We start from the raw sequence: 20,869 nt of genomic DNA, 5'->3' as shown, positions 1-20,869 counted from the left end.
CAAGAACTCCATTGGCCAATCGTCGTGGAGTGGGTCAGATACGACATTTTTTTATCTGACGTTTGGAGCGCAAACTAAGTTGTGACAATAAGTATCGGTAGCTGAGTGTCTTGAAATATTGCACTCGTGCGTGAATTTTCTAAGTCTCACGATGATAGATAGGAGGTGGAGGAAGAGAAAGGGTGAAAGAGAAAACAATAACGTGAAGATGCACGATTAACTGTATGGGTGAGATAAATCTGATGATAAAAATTACGAAATATATACAGCCCTTGAAATATACTCCAAGTATCGAGGAAGGAATGAGATAAGAGGGAAGGAAATAGAAATAAATATGAAGAAAGAAATGTGACAAGAGGCGTCACGTCACGAGGATACAAATAATTACCGAAATGCATGGTTCTTCTAAATTCTTTTTTTTTTTTTTTTAAGTGCTATATGTTATCACTTTCAATTCAGTGATGGGAAGACTTCCGTACAAAATTACGGATCACTGACCTAAGTATAATATTAAAAGAAAGTTCAGTTCAACAAATATTTAACACTAAATCTAAACTGCAGTGCAATTTAAAAGTCTATCCCCCATGACACGAAAAGATAGAGGCTGAAGCCAGCAAATTATCCATGGCATAATCGGCCACCAAAATGACACCCTATAAACTCCGATAGTCTATCACAGTGACCTCGTCCTCTGGGGCATCCAGATCTTGGTAACTGCTCCATTGAAAAACAAGAAATCATAAAAGGTCAAAATTAACTTGATCATAACTATCAAGTGCAAATAAAAATTTGATGTTTTCATTCATCTGTGGCATGTGCATGCTTTCTGTTTACTAGGAATCTAGGAAACGCTTCTAAACTGGGCTAACTTACAAAGTGCTTTTCCAAAAGCTTTGGCCATAACTGAGGAGGATAGGAAAAAGAAGTTTTTATCAAACCAATTTCCCTTTCACAAACAATAAATTAAGGCACTGTCAAAATATCAGATTACGGACCAATAAGCTCAGCACCGAAAAGTAACAGGGACATAAAAATTGCCTAAGTACTGACAAAAAAATAATGCTATTTGAGAGAACTACCAGATGAGATGAAAGATCACAGAAATAATATTATACTGTCTAAACAAGGGTTCATGCATATCATTTACCTTCGCATCCTCCGAGGATCTGGTCTAAAATTTGGAGGAACAGCAATTATTGGTGCAGCTCCACCCATATGAGGGCCAGATCGCATCTTTCTTCCTGAGGCATCATATGATGATGGTCCTCCTTGATCTCTTAGCATCTGCATCGCAACTTCTGGGGGAGCAGGAACAAAAGGTCCCAAAGGCCTGTAGAGTTATAAATTATATTTGTCAGTTAATCACTAACCAAGTCTTATATTAAGAGAATTGTTTAGATACAAGTCTAGAAGGGTTTTAAAAGACTTCTCTATTGGAAAATAATCTTTAATTTCAATCGAGAAGTTATCCGAAATCCTTCTGGACTATATATCCAAACACGCTTAAGCAAAGTGTGTCAGATTGTGAAGTGGAAGGATAATAGGAAGGGGAAACCTACCCAGCACCAGGGACAGGCATCAACACTGGTGGAGGAGGTATATCTGAGGCAAATGGAGGTACACCTGGTCCAGCATATGAATCATACATTGTTTCATCATGGTTTCCCATCTCAAGTGCCTTCCTTTCATGAGATGGGGAATTATCAGGCCTATCTCCATTTAATCTGTCATTCCGATCATGGTCTCGCCGATTACCACGATCATCTCTCAATCGGCCCTCAAGACCTAATCTTCGTTTTAAAGGCCTGTCCCTCTAAAAATTGGAAAAAGATGAAACATGAGAATATGACTCAAACCTTAGCCATAAATCCCAAAGGTTAATTTATCAGATTATTGACACTAATAGGCATTCAGAATACATTATTGGTAGGAAATTTTGAAAACTTCACCACAATGTTTGCCATACATACCACACTAGGAATAAACTACTAGCAAAACCTAGATGCCAAAAGGTTCTCACAACACAACCATAAAGAAAGTTTTTTGAATCTTTTGAATCATGCTTCATTTTAACATGTCTTTTTTCTAGGTATATACTAATGCAGTAAACAAAATCAGCAGCTCACCTGAGGTTGCTGCAAGATGGGCGTCCCACCAGGAGAATCTGTATCACTGCAACAAAAGGCCACTATAAGTGATATTTCACAAAAACTTGCAATAGTAAACCCAAAACAAAGTAAGCCATCATTATTACTTACTTCATGTAATTTTGAAAATAGAGATCCTCTCGTACTTTGGAAGTCTGTTCCATAACAAGCTCTGGGTGTTTGAGCTTCAGATGTTTGTGCACAAATTCAGCAGCATGAAAAAGCTTTGTGCAGCCCTTAGCTCCACAACCATACTTCCATCCAAACCTTTCATCCCTAATTTTTCTAACATATGGATCCAATACTTCTACTGCTGCAGCATCTATCTTCTCCTTAGCAGACATTACTTCCAAGGGATCCTGACCATTCAGCCTTCCTTGCCAGAATAAGTCAAGTTTCTTTTCCCAATCAGACCCTGATTTACCTGTTTCTTCATGCCTTGTCCCCTCTGGTCTCACGTGCCTAAGGCCCTTTGCTTCATTAGTCTCAATCATGCCGTAATAATCTACACCATGAATCCGCCAAAGATATGTAATGAGTGTATCCAGAAGCTCAATACCTTCTAAACCCTTAACAGATGTTAGGCCTCTTATAATTACTATGGGACCCACAGATCCACTGTGAGCCTTATCATCATTTTTGTTGGGATCACTGTTGCATAAAGTATTATCTTCAATACCCTTTTCTGAGTCAAGCTTGCAAACAAGGGCCTGGGCCTGTTGAACATCTGCTTGTATCCGTCTTGGTTCAGAACTGACAGGGTGAGCCTTTGGAGCAGCTGAGAAATCATTTTCTTTATTGGATCCCCTACCATGCCTTCTTCGTTTACCTCCGGTGTCCGCATCCTCCTCGGAATTTGGCTCACTAGCTTGCTCTGATTTACTGGATATAGAGGCATTTAAACCAGGATTTCTGCATTGAATGTGATACAAAATATGTATAATTGATTGATGTAAAGAATAGTGAAAGCATGAGGAAGGGCAGACAGAAAGACAAGGACGTACAGTTCTAATGTTCCACTCTGTAAATCAAGCAAAAAATCCTTTGCTAGCTGTCGAGCATTTTCATTCCTCCTAAAAGATGATGAACCAGACAATATTATTTACAAATTAGATGTCTTGATGAAAAATTTAATCCACTTGCCTATCTAGTAACCTTCCCACAAATTAAAAAAAATGAGCCACCAATATTAAGAGGACAATATGCTTAAGAAAACTGAAAGATTGATAAAAGCTCACCTTTCAATGACTGTAAGCAAATTTGTTGGATGATATTTATCTTTCAACCTACAACAAAAAGTAAAACAGATAATGGAAAGAACATTAGATCGCTTGAACTTGAAAAATATGGTAACTTGTGCTTTGCAGAGCAAACATTTCAAATATTGAACTACAATTTTAAGGAGGAAGAAAAAATATACCACTCCTCGTCCTTATGAGCATTAAAATAAGCTCGTTTTTGAGTAGAGATGTACTCTGATTTGTATTCTTGATACCTAGAAAATCAATTGGTCAGAAGTCATTTGTCAATGAGAACCCACAAAAATCTTATGTTAGTTGAATGCTTAGACATGATACAAAAAAGATATTATTTTCCATAACTTACCTACGCTCTGCTTCAGCTGGTAGTATATCATCCTCAAGCTCCTGAATGAACTGTTTATAGGACATCAACCCCTCTCTGGAATGACTCAGAAATTTCTTAATGTTAACATTTTGTCCCAAAAGGGTCTATTTTCAGAGTAAAATAAAGACGAGATATAATCATTAAACAAGCAATAACATAATCATGTGTTACTTTCCCTATTTACCATGAAAGCTCAAAGGTGAAGACACTTAGGTACAGAAATGTCACATGGGTAGATATGCAGGAATGAACACAGGAAACAACTGTCCAATATAGATAGAAAGGAAAAAAATGCAAGACATGAAAAGGTCGCAATTTAAGGAATATGGACAAGAATTGTCAGTTTCTACACCTGAAGCAACAGTTCATACACCATTAGTTGATGAGGACAAGAAACTTAAATTAACGTGGGAGTTTCACACTGCATTATTTGTGAAATTTAAATAAATAATAACAAAATGAAAAATAAATAAATAAATAAAAATATAATAATATTTGAAAATATAGATATTTTTATGTTAAAAATAATGAAATATATTTTTTTAATTAGTATACAAATGTTTTTTTATATAATTTGTTTTTCTTTGCACTATCTTTTAAACTTATTAAAACAAGCAGTGACAAATTTATCCACTTCTTTTCTTATTTCCATTCATCCAAACAACACATTTTTTTCCACTCAATTTCTATTCTATTCCTATCTTTTCTATTCCTTTCCTTATTTCTTTTCTCTCTATTTCACTTCTAATCAAAACAAAAAAGAATAGCATGCAGAAAAACTCTTTTATTAAGGGTAACAATATTATTTTTCAATGTGCTAAAGAGCGTGCAAAGGCAATAGCATAATGTAGTACAAATCTTTGGCTTGACTTGGGGATCTCCCACAAACATTTCATGGTAAGGTGAATCCAAATTACAGGTGAAAGGTGGAAAACTGTAAATAATCTAGTTTTCAAATTTACTCCAGAAAATTTGTTGGTACTTAAATTGGATATCAACTGATCAAGACAGGAAAACTGTGAAGAAAAGGTGGTTTTAAGTGGCTTTATAAAATCTGATGTAGAAATATGTATTGTTTCAAGTCATAGGCTAATATATCGATGAAGAAATGCAGTCAGAACTATTCCGGTCATATATCTTTTCCTTCATTCGTAATAATGAAAATTTTAAGAATGTCAACTATGACAAATCTAGACATACAAGAGATGGAGAATTCCACAGTTGAGGTGTTGTAACCCAATATATATATAAGGAACTGATTGGCTTGTTTTATGTTTTCATTTTTAGTTGATGTTTTTCCTAACCATTAGAAAAATGACACCTTGTTTTTATTCTATTTTTTACCATTTACATATAAGACAAGCAACACCAAATCTATTTTAGAGCATCCATAATCTCAATAGGGATATCTCATCTTGGCCTGTTAAATTGTTTCAATTGTGGCACCCTTTCAAATGTGAAGTTTAACATATTCCCAGAAGCATTTGAAAACTCTTTAACAGCATAGTTTTCAAAAACCCCAAGTTTCATTTCTCAAGGGTCACCATTTATGGGAGTATATTGGCATGTCTATGATATTTTCACACTCAAGTACCTTCAAACAAATCAAATTCCTTTTCTATGTTGTACAAGATCAGCTACAAATTACAGCTAATATTTATTAATTAGATATGGATAACAGAAAAATTATAAAGCTGACCTTTGTGAACCACCACTTGACATGTCTCCATAACCACGATTAGATTCTACATCTGCAAAATCCAAAAGGTAAGTACCAAGGTCAAAAATATAGAAGCTTATAAATGGTATGTTGTCTTTATCTGAAAAACAAAATGTTGACTCATAATGTAGATGCTAAATAAAAGTTTGGATGTTCTGTTTTTCAGTTAAGTGGACAACCATAGTTCCACATCAACATTAATAAACAAAAATTAAGATTTTAATAAAATAATTGAAAAAAAAATTAGAAGTGTTAAATGTAAGATAAATACCAAAAAATAGTGGGGGCAGACTGATAGACTTCAACCGAAACCTCCTATTACTAAGGTATATAGGAGGCGCCACAAAAGGGAAAATAATGATATAGTTAGCCAAACAAAATTGAGTTATCTGTTTTATCATTATTTATTTTAAAGCTTTGGTTTATCTATTTTACATAATTTTTCTATTTTTTAGGTTTATCTTTTAATAGTTTGTTTTGATTAGTTATCTATTTTCAGTTATTAGATTTAGTTTAAATAGAGGATATTGTACCTCTATTGGGGAGAGGATTGGGAAGAATTAGGTTTTGGGTAGCTGGCTATTGGTGTCCAGTTGTAATTCGTCTCAAGAGACAATATTATGATTAATAAAGTTCCAGCATTCTGTTGTTATTAAATCTGAATTCCATATTCAATTGGTACCAGTTCTATCACTGGTATCAGAGCACCGATCTGGTGCCCTGAAAAAACCCACGATTCTAAAAGCTGCGCATGGTAACCACACGAGGGATGGAGCGAAGCATGGAAGAATGGGCTCAAGAGAGGGAAGAGATGAGGACTAGAATGGAACTGAATGAAGCCAGGACCAAGAAAAACGAGGAACTCCTCATGGCAATTGCTGCCAAATTAGGAGTGCAGCCAGGCGAAACAGACAACCACATAGCCAGTGGGGATCACGACAACTCCAGAGATAAGGGCAACGAACTGTGGCGCAAATTGGAAATTCCAATTTTTTGCGGGTGAAGATGCTTTTGGCTGGACCCAGAAATTGGAGCGCTACTTTAGCCTAAAGGGGGTCACAGACGAGGAAAGAATGCAAGCAACCATGGTTGCATTGGAGGGAAGAGCCTTGAGTTGGTTCTAGTGGTGGGAAAGATGCAACCCAACACCTACTTGGGAAGGCTTCAAATTGGCAGTTATCAGGCACTTCCAGCCATCCATGATTCAAAATCCTTTTGAATTGTTGTTGTCTCTCAAGCAAACAGGGACGGTGGAGGAATTTGTAGAGGAATTTGAGAAATACGTGGGGGCCTTGAGGGAAATTAACCAAGATTTTGCGAAGGGAATTTTTTTGAATGGATTAAAAGAAGAAATTCAAGTGGAAGTGAGATTATATGAACTCACTACCCTTTCAGCAGTTATCCAGAAAGCCATCATGGTAGAACAAAAAAATTTAGTGTTGAACAAGAAGACAATTAATAATTACACCAGATCGAATGGATTTTTTCGGAGTAACCCTTCAAGTAAGGTTGTTACGATTGATTCCAAAGCCTTAATTGGAAAGAAAATAGAGGATTCTTCAACAGGGAATACCATGGGCAATATTGGAGGCAAGACGACAGGAGAAGGGTCTCGTAACAGGGGAAGAGAATTTAAATACTTAACAGGAGCAGAAATGAGAGAGAAACACGAGAAAGGGTTATGTTTCCGTTGCGATGAACCATACCATCGTGAGCATCGCTGCAAGAATAAACAGTTTCGTATGATCGTGATGTGTGAGGATGAGGAAAACGAGGAGGAGGAAGAAGACTTAACTATGCCTGAAAGTTTTAAGTCACTACAATTATCCCTTTTCTCCATGACTGGATTCACGACAGCTAAATCATGGAAAGTAGGGGGAGATTTGCAAACCCAGTCAATCATTATTCTTATCGATTGTGGAGCTTCTCACAATTTTATTTCCACAGAATTGGTGGAGAAGTTACAGTTACCAGTAGAAGACACTCCTTCTTACGTGGTGGAAGTGGGGGATGGACACAAGGTTAGATGTCGAGGAAAGTGCAAAGGCCTGCTGATTCATATGCAGAATTTAGACATTATTCAAGATTTTTATTTGTTCAACCTAAAAGGAGTGGATGTGGTTTTGGGACTAGATTGGTTAGCCAGTCTAGGGGAGATAAAGGCTGACTTTGGGAGGCTGGAACTCACATTGAAGAGGGGGGACATTATGCACAAGATTACTGGAGATCCTGCTCTAATCAAGGAAGAGATGAACTTCAGTGCTATTATGCGAGTTTTGAAGGATGAAGGAGAGGGTCTACTTATTCATTATGGAAAGGAACTAGAAATTCCAACAACCGAGATTAATACCCCTGCTGCAGTTTCAAGATTGTTAGAAGACTTTGGGGAGTTATTTGAAGACCCTACCCACCTTCCTCCTAATCGTAGACATGATCACGCAATACATCTTAAGGAGGGGGCTGAAATTCCAAATCTCAGGCCATACAAATATCCTCATTATCAAAAATCTGAGATTGAAAAGTTAGTTTCGGAAATGTTAGAGGCGGGATTAATAAGGCCAAGTATCAGCCCTTATTCCAGTCCCATCATTTTAGTTAGGAAGAAAGATGGAGGGTGGAGATTTTGTGTGGATTATCGAGCCTTGAACAAAATTACCATACCCAATAAATTTCCTATCCCTATCATTGAGGAGTTACTGGATGAATTAGGTGGAGCTACTATTTTTACTAAGTTGGATCTCAAATCTGGATATCATCAAATTCGAATGAAAAAGGAGGACGTTGAGAAAACAGCCTTTAGAACTCATGAAGGGCACTATGAATTTTTAGTGATGCCTTTTGGTCTCACAAATGCTCCGTCAACCTTTCAAGCCCTCATGAATGAGATGCTTAAACCCTTCCTCAGAAAATTTGCTCTAGTATTCTTTGATGATATATTAGTATACAGTGAGACTTTATCACAACATCTTTCACATTTACGCCAAGTTCTTGAGGTGTTACAGGCTAACCTTTTGAAAGTTAACAAGAAGAAATGCACTTTTGGGCAGACTAAACTGGAATATTTGGGGCATATTGTGTCTGGAGGAGGTGTAGCAGCTGACCCAAAAAAGGTGGAAGCTATGTGTACTTGGCCTAAACCTAAGGATATTAAAAGCCTTAGGGGATTTCTTGGGTTAACGGGGTATTATAGAAGATTTGTCAAGGACTACGGGAAATTGGCAAAACCCTTAACTAACCTTCTTAAAAAGGATAAATTTCATTGGAATGAAGAGGCCGAATTAGCTTTTCAAGACCTTAAGAAAGCCATGACCGAACTGCCTTCTTTAGTTGTACCTGATTTTTCCAAGGAATTTGTAGTAGAAACGGATGCTTCAAGTGAGGGTTTAGGAGCCGTACTGATGCAAGGAGGAAAACCAATAGCCTTTTGGAGCCAAGGGTTATCCGAAAGAGCACAACTAAAGTCAGTTTATGAGAGGGAGTTAATGGCACTAGTGCAAGCAGTACAGAAATGGCGCCATTATTTGTTGGGCAGACATTTTATTATTAGAACTGATCAAAGAAGCCTGAAATTCCTTACTGATCAAAGATTATTTAGTGAAGAACAATTCAAGTGGGCTGTCAAGTTGATCGGAATGGACTTTGAAATTCAATATAAACCAGGAAGGGAAAATTCGGTGGCTGATGCATTATCCAGGAAAGCAATGTACGCTGCTTTATCCCTCCTAGCATCACGAGAAGTGGATAAATGGGACAATGAGGTACAACAAGATCCTAAACTACAACTCATTATTCAAGATTTAATGGTTGATCCTCGTTCACATGCAGATTATACCTTAATCAGGGGCAGATTACATTATCGTGGGAAATTAGTTTTACCCAAAACTAACCCCAGAATTCCCACTATTATAGCAGAGTGCCATGACACCCCTTCAGGCGGCCATTCTGGTTTCTTTCGCACATATAAACGAGTGGCTAGCTTCTTATTTTGGGAAGGTATGAGAGGAGACATTAAGAAGTATGTGCAACAATGTGATATTTGTCAACGGAATAAATATGACACTCTAGCTCCAGGGGGACTGTTACAGCCTTTACCTATTCCTGCTCAAGTCTGGAGTGATATTTCCATGGATTTTATTGGAGGACTGCCAAGGACAAAAGGGAAAGATACTATCTTTGTTGTGGTAGATCGTTTGACTAAATATGCTCATTTTTGCTCTTTGGGCCATCCTTTCTCTGCTCAAGAAGTAGCTGCTGTTTTTGTTAAGGAGGTAGTCCGTTTACATGGTTTTCCTTCTTCAATTATATCAGATAGAGACCAGCTCTTTCTGAGTCACTTTTGGAAGGAAATTTTCCGATTGTCAGGAACTAAGCTTAAATTTAGTACCGCTTATCATCCTCAAACAGATGGCCAAACAGAGGTTGTTAACCGCTGCCTTGAAACTTATCTACGTTGCTTCTCTAGTACGAAACCGAAACAATGGCCAGATTGGTTGCCCTGGGCTGAATTTTGGTTCAATACCAATTATCATATTTCTGCCAAGATGACTCCTTTTCAGGCACTGTATGGTATAGAACCTCCTTTGTTGATTAAGGTTGGAACCATCCCTTCTAAAGTTGAAGCCGTGAATCAACTTAATGAGCAACGCGATCAAATGTTACAGGAATTGAAGCAGAATTTACTTAAAGCTCAAGATCAAATGCGTTCTTATGTTAACAAACATCGGCGATTGGTGGAGTTTGAGGTTGGGGATTGGGTTTATTTGAAACTGCAACCTTACCGTCTCCGTTCATTGGCTAAGAGGCCCAATGAGAAATTAGCTTCTCGTTTTTATGGTCCTTTCCAAATTATTAGTAAAGTGGGTGCGGTTGCTTACAAATTAGAGTTACCCGCTCATTCTAAAATTCATCCAGTTTTTCATGTGTCTTTGCTGAAGAAGGCACTCCAACCGCAGCAACAACCTCAATCATTGCCTCCTATGCTAAATGAAGATCATGAGTTGGAAGTGCAACCTGAGGAAATTGTCGAGTGTCGTGAATCACACACTGGGCAGGTGGAGGTATTAGTGAAATGGCAACAACTTCCTTCGTGCAACAATACTTGGGAATTAGCTGCAGATATTCAAGATACTTTTCCTCACTTTCCCCTTGAGGACAAGGTGGTTCTTTTAGGGGGGGGTATTGATAGACTTCAACCGAAACCTCCTATTACTAAGGTATATAGGAGGCGCCACAAAAGGGAAAATAATGATAATAGTTAGCCAAACAGAATTGAGTTATCTGTTTTATCATTATTTATTTTAAAGCTTTGGTTTATCTATTTTACATAATTTATCTATTTTTTAGGTTTATCTTTTAATAGTTTGTTTTGATTAGTTATCTATTTTCAGTTATTAGATTTAGTTTAAATAGAGGATATTGTACCTCTATTGGGGAGAGGATTGGGAAGAATTAGGTTTTGGGTAGCTGGCTATTGGTGTCCAGTTGTAATTCGTCTCAAGAGACAATATTATGATTAATAAAGTTCCAGCATTCTGTTGTTATTAAATCTGAATTCCATATTCAATTGGTACCAGTTCTATCACAGACAGACAGAAAATATAAGCTGTCTCTCTTTTCCTTTTCTTTTTTTGAAGATTAAAAGGTCAATATTTGTTAAAAAAAAAATACAAGACACTTGAGAAAACAAAAAGAATGCTATGCTGAGAAAATTCTTATTTTTACTATAGTACATGTAATTTACTATATTATAAAAATACAGGGTGTGTATGTGCGTGTTTCTGGGGATGGGGGTAGGGAGCAAAGAGAGAAACCATTTCAACCAAAAAATTCCAATAGGTAACAACATGCAATAAAGAAATCCTAAAATGTAAGAATAAGAAAATCATAAATAATTATGCAAATATTTTTTTCTTATTCAAAAGTACAAGGTAATGAGTATAAAATAATAACAACTAATGCCAGAGATAAATTGGGATTTATGGGCTATAGGAAAAACCCTAGTACTTATTAGCAACTATTGACATACCAGAAATCCCATTTTGGTACCCCCCTGCAGAACGAGGCCCAAACCTGCCATAGGACTTCTCATCTGCATAACCACCTCTTCCACCTGTTCCCCGCTCATAACCACCATAATAATCATATCCATGTCTGCTGCAATAAGATGATAAGGTGACATGAATATAAAAATTAAAAGAAGATTTGAATAAAGCATGAAGTATAATTAAGGGTAATAAAGAGAAATAGAAGTAAAGGAAAAAGCTCAAGTAGCAAAGAAAAGCAAAAACATGTTAAACATGCTATCACAAAGATTTTTCCATTATAACACAAAGAAGTAAAGAACAATATCCCTCCATGTCTTGTGTTTCTCGTAGAAAGAATTGAAATGCTATGAGACCATAGACAGCATAAATCACTTCATATATAACAATTCATCCTCAACTAGTCATGTTACAATAGAGTAATTTATATCATTCAACAATTGCATGTAGGAAATTATAACAGATAATATACCCTTAGGCCTCACACTAGTATCATACTACTACTACATGTAGCCCACATCAGAACTCTAGAAGATATACAAAGTACAAACATTTATATCTCAATAACTACAACTTTTATTGCATCATTCAAAGAAGTAACACCCAAATTCCAACAAATTCATGATTCCAACAAGACTTCAATAAGAAAATTAATCAGATTAACATGAACTTTTCTCTTCAAAATGGTGTCCCTACAGCCAGTTAGCAACAAGAATTGCAACATCAAATAAATCAAAAGAAAAATATTAAAAGGCATGAAACAGTTTTTTGTAAAATGCACAAAATCACAAATTTCTGTCCCCCAGAAGTCAGAAACATTTGTCTCTTAAAATTTCCTTTCCTCACATCCAAGATTTTAAAAAACAGTCCATGACTACAGAACACACCGCATTAGGTGCATTTGTTCGCAATTTTCCACTATATCAAAGATTGCAACTTGCAAAAGAGATCTTGACAGTTACCCCAACCACAATTTAAAACCTTGCTCACGTGTCACATCAATCATATACCTGTCCTTCTCACCAGTTAAAAACTAAATTGCAGCATTATAAACAAAATGTCACTCAACCAAATAGCAGTTATGCATTGTTTAACACAGCAACTGACTCCATATTCAAGAGTCTCCCATCTAAATTCTAAATGCACAGCAAGTAGCTAAAGCTAATCAATCACATGACATTCAATTCTCACAATCACAGAATGAACACAAAATTCTACCTATCATCAGGTCCGTACCCGCCACGAGGGCTCCCCCGGCGCGACCGCTTATACGGCGGAGGAGAGCGCCGCGCCGGAGAATACCGCCGGTCACGGTGGGGAGGGCTCGGGCTGCGGCGGCGCTTGAAGTCCCTATCCCTGTCCCTGTCTCGGTCTCTCGGCGGCGGTGGCGACGCGTTCCGGTCGTAGTAATCGCCGCGGCGGTTGGGAGGGCGATCGAAATCCCTATCATCTCTCCTGTCCCTTCGCCGGGGAGGGTAATGCTGCTGCGGCGGCGGCGGAGGCGGCGGGAGGTCGTCTTCGGCGCTGGAGGGAGGAGGCGGCGGCGGTGGTGGGGGAGCGGATGAGGAAGGGGATTTTTCGAGGGAGTCTGGAGGCACGCTGATAACTTCCGCCATTGAAATCTGCAAAACCCTAAATTACGAAAAGGGAGAAAGGAAGTGAGAGAGATGTGATATGTGTGAGGGAATTTCGTGAAATGGGATTTGTAGGGCAAGTTGATGAGTTTTGCGTTGTGTTGTTTCGCAGCGTTGATTGTGATGTGATTGGAGCTTCTTCACATACACCAGGATGGTTTCTTTTACGTGCGCACTGCGCAGTTTTCAGGGCTATAGAGTGAGGGGAATCTTCTTTTAAAATTATTAGAAAACTATAAATTAGAAATATATTATTTTTATTTTTATTTTAGATAAATAAATATAGCACATTTTTTTTAGAGCATAAATATAGCACATTTTTTTTAGACAGATGATAGGGGAGTGGAGTTCACCAATTAATATACCGGATATGTGGATTTGGAAATCAGAGATTTCAGGTTTGTTTTCGGTGAAAACAGCATATAGAGTGCTACAGTCAGAGAATTTAGTTGGGGAGGAAAATTCGGTGTTTAAGTGGTTGTGGTCCATAAAGGCTCCACCAAAGGCGTTGATATTTCTATGGAGAGTTATCAATGGTGGTATCCCTACAGTGGACAACCTATTGAAGAGGAATATAACCTTATCAGATCAACAATCACTTAGTGTACTCTGCAAATCAGACAGGGAATCTGATTCCCATTTATTTTGTTCGTGCCCAGTGGTTCATAAGGTTTGGAAGATTTGCCTTGGTTGGATAAATTGCCCGTCTCCGATTCCACAGCAGGTGGATCAGTTTTTAAATTTCGTTCCAGCACCTCTAACAAGGTCTTCACAAATTGATGCATGGAGATCATTGTGGTTGGCAACTGTTCCGGCCACGGGGTGCACTAGGGTTTTTCCTAGGTCAAGCCGCAAAGCCAGAGCATTCAAAAAGTGTAATCTGCCTTCTCAACTCTAGGGTTTAGGGTTTTATGGTACGTCGTTCATGGGCCACTTGGGCCCCGAGGATCAAGGGATTTCCTTAACCGTTATTATTTGGAGAATATTTTGTCACTAAAGATGAGATTTTATCCCTGATATCGGATCAGTATCTATCTGGGAGAGTTAGATCGGATTTTGGCCGAGTTGCCCCTGCCGAGCAGACAGGTCAGATTTTTACCGAGTGCACCCATGTAGATGGGTTGGATCGGATTCTGACCGGGACGGTACACTTGCCTCCCAGCCCTGAGCCTAAAAGGCGAAAAGGGCTTAAGCAAACGCTCCTATGAATCGTATCGGAAATAGGCCGAGATCAGACAGGTCAGATTTTTACCGAGTGCACCTATGTAGATGGGTTGGATCGGATTCTGACCGGGACGGTACACTTGCCTCCCAGCCCTGAGCTTAAAAGGCGAAAAGGGCTTAAGCAACCACGCCTTAGATTTATGTCGGAGGCAAACCGAGATATTATGAGTCATCCTGTGGTAAAACTTGAATTTTGGCAAGCCAATCGTCCAAACTCCGATTAAAACGATGAAATAGAAAATACTCTAAGTTAGAGACTTTGTTATTATTTTTTATACTTGCGCCAGTCGGATTTTTACCGATCAGTGACAAGTTCTTCGATTTTTTATACTTGCGCCAGTCGGATTTTTTACCGATCAGTGACAAGTTCTTCGATTTTTTATACTTGCGCCAGTCGGATTTTTTACCGATCAGTGACAAGTTCTTCGATTTTTTATACTTGCGCCAGTCGGATTTTTTACCGATCAGTGACAAGTTCTTCCATTTTTTATACTTGCGCCAGTCGGATTTTTACCGATCAGTGACAAGTTCTTCGATTTTTTATACTTGCGCCAGTCGGATTTTTACCGATCAGTGACAAGTTCTTCGATTTTTTATACTTGCGCCAGTCGGATTTTTACCGATCAGTGACAAGTTCTTCGATTTTTTATACTTGCGCCAGTCGGATTTTTACCGATCAGTGACAAGTTCTTCGATTTTTTATACTTGCGCCAGTCGGATTTTTACCGATCAGTGACAAGTTCTTCGATTTTTTATACTTGCGCCAGTCGGATTTTTTACCGATCAGTGACAAGTTCTTCGATTTTTTATACTTGCGCCAGTCGGATTTTTACCGATCAGTGACAAGTTCTTCGATTTTTTATACTTGCGCCAGTCGGATTTTTACCGATCAGTGACAAGTTCTTCGATTTTTTATACTTGCGCCAGTCGGATTTTTACCGATCAGTGACAAGTTCTTCGATTTTTTATACTTGCGCCAGTCGGATTTTTTACCGATCAGTGACAAGTTCTTCGAGTTATTTATACTCGCCCAGTCGGACTTTTGCCGACAATCACGAGTTTACCTGCGAGTCAGAATCAATTTAAAAATAATGATTTTTGTTATTTGATGGTACCTCATTAAAAAACTTTGTAGCATAAAACCCTCGCAGAAGACTCCCATGCTTCCTCCACGAATTAACATCTGGGCACGAAAGTCCATTAGATGTTGACTAGGATCCTGTTTCCCGTCAAACGGTTCCACCTGCTGATACGAAGCTGTTCTTTGACAAACCGGACCTTAGATTGACGATCCGAACGGTCAGAATGAAGAACCTCACTTCTCGAACCTATAGTCCAAAAATCAGCCCGATCCAACGGTGAACGACTTCACACCGATTAAAACACAGTACCAGTCCTGTTTTGCGCTAGAACACTTTCACCTACTGATACGAAGCTTTTTTCTCCCAAACCAGGCCTCCGGTTAATAATCCGAACGGTCAGAATGAAGAACCACACTTCTGGAACCTACAGTCCAAAAATCAGCGCGATCCAACGGTGAACGACTTCACACCGATTAAAACACAGTACCAGTCCTGTTTTGCGCTAGAACACTTTCACCTACTGATACGAAGCTTTTTTCTCCCAAACCAGGCCTCCGGTTAATAATCCGAACGGTCAGAACGAAGAACCACACTTCTGGAACCTACAGTCCAAAAATCAGCGCGATCCAACGGTGAACGACTTCACACCGATTAAAACACAGTACCAGTCCTGTTTTGCGCTAGAACACTTTCACCTACTGATACGAAGCTGTTTTCTCCCAAACCAGGCCTCCGATTAATAATCCGAACGGTAAGAATGAAGAACCACACTTCTGGAACCTACAGTCCAAAAATCAGCCTGATCCAACGGTGCAAGACCTCACACCGACGAAAACACAGAGCCCACTCTGTTTTTGTGCGGGAAACTTCCTCTCCTTCTCTCTCTCTGGGTCGCGCTCCTCTCTCAAGCCATTGATCAACGCCATCATCTCCTCCATGGTAGGGTGTTGTGGGTCGTGGTTGGATGTGCCGCCTCTCGCCATAGTAGAGTGTAGGTTTTTCCTTGTGACTTGGGGCGTAGGAAGAGTTTTACCGTAGCCCCACGGTGGGCGCCAAAATGTTCCGGCCACGGGGTGCACTAGGGTTTTTCCTAGGTCAAGCCGCAAAGCCAGAGCATTCAAAAAGTGTAATCTGCCTTCTCAACTCTAGGGTTTAGGGTTTTATGGTACGTCGTTCATGGGCCACTTGGGCCCCGAGGATCAAGGGATTTCCTTAACCGTTATTATTTGGAGAATATTTTGTCACTAAAGATGAAATTTTATCCCTGATATCGGATCAGTATCTATCTGGGAGAGTTAGATCGGATTTTGGCCGAGTTGCCCCTGCCGAGCAGACAGGTCAGATTTTTACCGAGTGCACCCATGTAGATGGGTTGGATCGGATTCTGACCGGGACGGTACAGCAACCATCAGAACTGTGTGGTTACATAGAAATAAGGTCATTTTTCAAGGAGCTCCGTTCAATCAGGATCAAGTAACCAAAGACATTTTGTGCACATCTTGGCAGTGGCTGGATTCATTTACCAATCATTTTAAGGTGCCTTTTTCTTTATGGATCACTAATCCTGGCTTAGGAGTCATGATGCAGTGAAATTGAATATAAAATTGTATGTTGGTTTGATTAATGTAATTTGGTCCTTATGGGTTAAATTACACTTAATCAGTACATTGTAAATATGGGGTTGAGGCACCCCTAGTGCCACAAATTAAATGAAATTTGCTGTTTCAAAAAAAAAAAAATCTTCCTCGAGATTTTCTCTCTTTCATGAAATTTATTTTGGCTTAAATATCTTTTTGTCTTTCAAACTTACGATAAATTTGTTTTTTTTTCTTAAATTTAAAATTATTAATTTTAGTTATTGTAATTTTAAAAAATCTTATTTTAGTTTTTATATTCAAATTTTGTTAGGAAATTCATTAAATATTATTGCATAAAATCTACTTATTGGTGTCCCTGTTAGCGAAAATATCACATTAAACATGGTTGATATTGCATAATTGTCTTAATTAGTCACTTTCAAATATGTTATTAGTAACTTAAGGAACTAAAACAATAATTTTAAATTTAAGGAATTAAAAATAAATTTATATTAAATTTGAGGAACTAAAATCATATTTAAACATTTTATTTTCAAAAAAAATATTTTAATTTAATCTCATTTTAGTTTCGGTCACCTATTGTTATAAAGATTAAAAAATTATGAGATTATAAAATTTAAAAACTTATATCTCTAAATAAAATAAAATAATTTTAATTATAAAAATTAAAATGTAAAATTCATTAAAAAAATTATAAAAGGTAATTAAGTTATTTTCTTAATAGCTTGTTATTTTCCTTCTTAATGGGGGTATGAATTGATTTTGTATTCTATATTTTATTTAGACATGAAAATCACAAATAAAAATTATAATATTTCAAAAATGCAAAAATAGTATTATAAACTGCGTATTATATAGGTATTGAATTTATAATTAATAATTTTTATATTATTATATTTTTTTAAAAGTATTTTTAATTATTTTTTGAATTTTATATCAACAACTCAGATATATTAAACGTATACCATTATTTTGTATGAGAGTATTTTTAGAGATTTGATGATGAATTTTAGTAAAAAAATTTATCTAATTCAATTTTGTATTTGTTTATTAATTATCAATAAATAAAATTAATTTATGTTACAATATAAATTATTTATCTTAAATTTAATATATATTTTATGTGTTTAACAATATCTTAAATCTAATAAATAATAATATATATACTAGGGTTCAAACGACACCGATGTAATTTTTACTAAGTATTATACTATTCAATAACTTTATATTAAATGTGAATTTTGTAAATCTAACCGTTGAATTATAAACTTCATATCACTTTATATGTTTATATCAAATTTTATTAAAATTGAATAACAACTTGAAGGTAATCAAAATGTTCATATTTTATTATATTTTGATATATATATATATATATATATATATATATATATATATATTACGTCAATTTTATTTTATAAGAATGAAGTATCAAATCATTTTGGATTAATATAAAATTTTGTATATATGATCTAAGAATAAAAAACTTTCAATATAACGGTTGGATTTATAAAATTTACATTTAATATAAAGTTATTAAGTGTTGTAATACTTAGTAAAAGTTATATCAGTGTCGTTTGAATCTTCCCTATATATACGAGGGTTCAAACGACACTGGTGTAACTTTTACTAAGTATTACACTGTTCAATATTTATATTAAATGTGAATTTTGTAAGAAGTTAAATGAATTTTTAAAAACCCTCTCGTAAAAAAAACTCATAAAATCATTTTTATTTAAAAAAACACAAAATAGTCATTTGTGTTTAATATATAAGGGTTGGTACAAAAAAAATAGGGGTATTCTAATTGGGTACAATCTTGTACATATTTTTATTTTATTAAAACTAATGGGATCGAGACACTTATTACATCTACGTATTTTGTTTAAAAATAATATTAAATTCAAATAAAAATAACAGAAGTTACAACATGTAGATTAAGTGACATATTGTATAATTAAAAAAAGTAAAATCTAAAAAAAATGGTTACAAAAATAAGATGATAATTATTATTGTTAAAGTGGACAACAATTAATTTTTTGTATGCATTTTTTTCTTTCTATTTTATCTTAAAAGATATGATGATGGAAAAAAATTAATACATAATCAAAATATACAAATGTCTGAAAATGTGGAAATCAAATAAAGATATCCTCTTTATATATTACTAGTGAGGTCAATTGTAACATTTTTTTATATAAAATGTAATGTAAGTATTTCATTAATAATTTTGGTATTTTATTTTTATTAATAAGAGTTATTTAATATTTATTTAATTATTTAATGTATTTTAGAATATAATATGTGGTATTTTATTTAAATGTTTTATTTTGATTAATTAAAAGGGAAGGGATTTTGTATCTGGGGTTAGTATGTTTTAACCAAAGGGTTAAAGGGAGGTTAGGAATTTTAAAAGTGCAGTTTTCAATCAAACTCTTTTATGCTTTTATTTTCACATGCGCAAGTAGAAAGAAATCACCCCAAAGTTGTATACCCATCGTCTAGTGCTTATCCAAGTAAAGAGGAGTGAGAAACTGATGGAAGAGCATGGACCAATGGGCTTGGTGGGCCTAGGGTGCTCCTCACTTGGGCTTTACTTGTTTAAACACCATGTTTTATTGCAAATTCATAGAATAGGAATTTACTTTGTTTTGGTCTTGTATTTGACCATAGATTAGGGTTTGTACACTTTGGGCTTATAATTGGGCTTCATGGGCCTATGGACTTTTGACACCCAATATTGGGCTCATTCTCTTTCTTGTAATTTTTCCTATTCATTGTATTTCATTGACCATTGTATTTAGGTCATTAGATTAGGATTCAAGGAGGAATATTAGTTTAAGTGAATTAGGCAAAACTAGGTTTAATTTAGTATGCATTTAAGTTGCATTTTGAGTCACATGGATGGTGCCTAGAGCTGTCAAAATGGGTCGTGGCCCGTGGGCCAACCCGACCCACCTTGAAAACGGGCCGGGCCGGGCCAAAATAAATAACAGTTTTACGATAAGTGGGTAAATTTAAACCCGGCCCACTTTGACTCGGCCCACTTGGGCTGAACCCGTGGTGGGCCGGGCAGCCCACCAGCCCACTTGATTTTTTTATTGCAACAACTAACCCAATAATAAGAACAGACAGCAATAAAGTAGAACTGGAAACACTAAGTCTAAAGTCTAAATTATAAAACAAAAACAGTCAAAATTGAAAAGAAAACCCTATTCTAGCAAGGAAACGAAACGGACCACGCCGCACTTCATGTTTTCACTGCTTCAGCTTCACTACTTCATCTTGACGAAGGTTTCGGCTCATGAAGGTGTCCCTCTACAGGTGGCTTCAACTTCACGAAGGTGCCCCTCTACGACTACACTACAGGTTCCGCTTCAATCTTCATATCCCAATTTTCCGCTTACCTTTTAGACCATATATGCGGATAAAGAAATATAAGGAAAGGTGCTAAATGCTAATAAAGAAATATGTGGATAAAGAAATATAGGATAAGGAAAGGTGCTAAATGCTAATGTTACAGGGTTTTCAATGCTACGGGATAAGGAAAGGTGCTAAATGCTATTTCAAAATTTTCGGTGAAAAAGGAAGAATATTTAAATTTTTTTATTAATTTTTTGGTGGGTTGGTGGGCTGGCCCGTTTGACCCACCAACCCGTGGTGGGCCGGGCCGGGCCATAAAAATTCTAACAAAATAAAAAGTGGGTCGGGTTGGGTTGGCCCGTTTTTAAGGTGGGCCAAAGTGGGCCGGCCCACATGGGCCGGGCTGGCCCGTTTTGACAGCTCTAATGGCGCCA

General features: G+C 36.8%; 1 protein-coding gene across 4 annotated transcripts; it reads right to left on the bottom strand.

The window, feature by feature from the left end:
* Positions 1-303: 303 nt before the first annotated feature.
* SE (C2H2 zinc-finger protein SERRATE (SE)) lies at positions 304-13,358 on the bottom strand. 4 transcript variants are annotated; one of them, XM_020348752.3, is made up of 12 exons: positions 12,753-13,358; positions 11,519-11,646; positions 5,473-5,524; positions 3,753-3,827; positions 3,568-3,642; positions 3,386-3,433; positions 3,152-3,220; positions 2,259-3,059; positions 2,127-2,172; positions 1,560-1,813; positions 1,148-1,330; positions 304-714 (listed from the first exon to the last, which is right to left on the bottom strand). In XM_020348752.3, the coding sequence occupies exons 1-12, from the start codon at positions 13,148-13,150 to the stop codon at positions 654-656; spliced, it is 2,190 nt and encodes a 729-aa protein (XP_020204341.2). In that variant the 5' UTR covers positions 13,151-13,358; the 3' UTR covers positions 304-653. The 4 variants fall into 4 exon arrangements, with proteins under 4 accessions (XP_020204341.2, XP_020204342.2, XP_020204343.2 ...); XM_020348753.3 differs by having other exon boundaries at positions 11,519-11,643; XM_020348754.3 differs by having other exon boundaries at positions 12,771-13,358.
* Positions 13,359-20,869: the final 7,511 nt, after the last annotated feature.

Source organism: Cajanus cajan, chromosome 8 (genome assembly GCF_000230855.2).
Source record: "Cajanus cajan strain Asha chromosome 8, NIPB_CcT2T_4, whole genome shotgun sequence".
Classification (NCBI taxonomy): Eukaryota; Viridiplantae; Streptophyta; class Magnoliopsida; order Fabales; family Fabaceae; genus Cajanus; species Cajanus cajan.
This window is presented reverse-complemented; position numbering and strand designations above follow the sequence as displayed.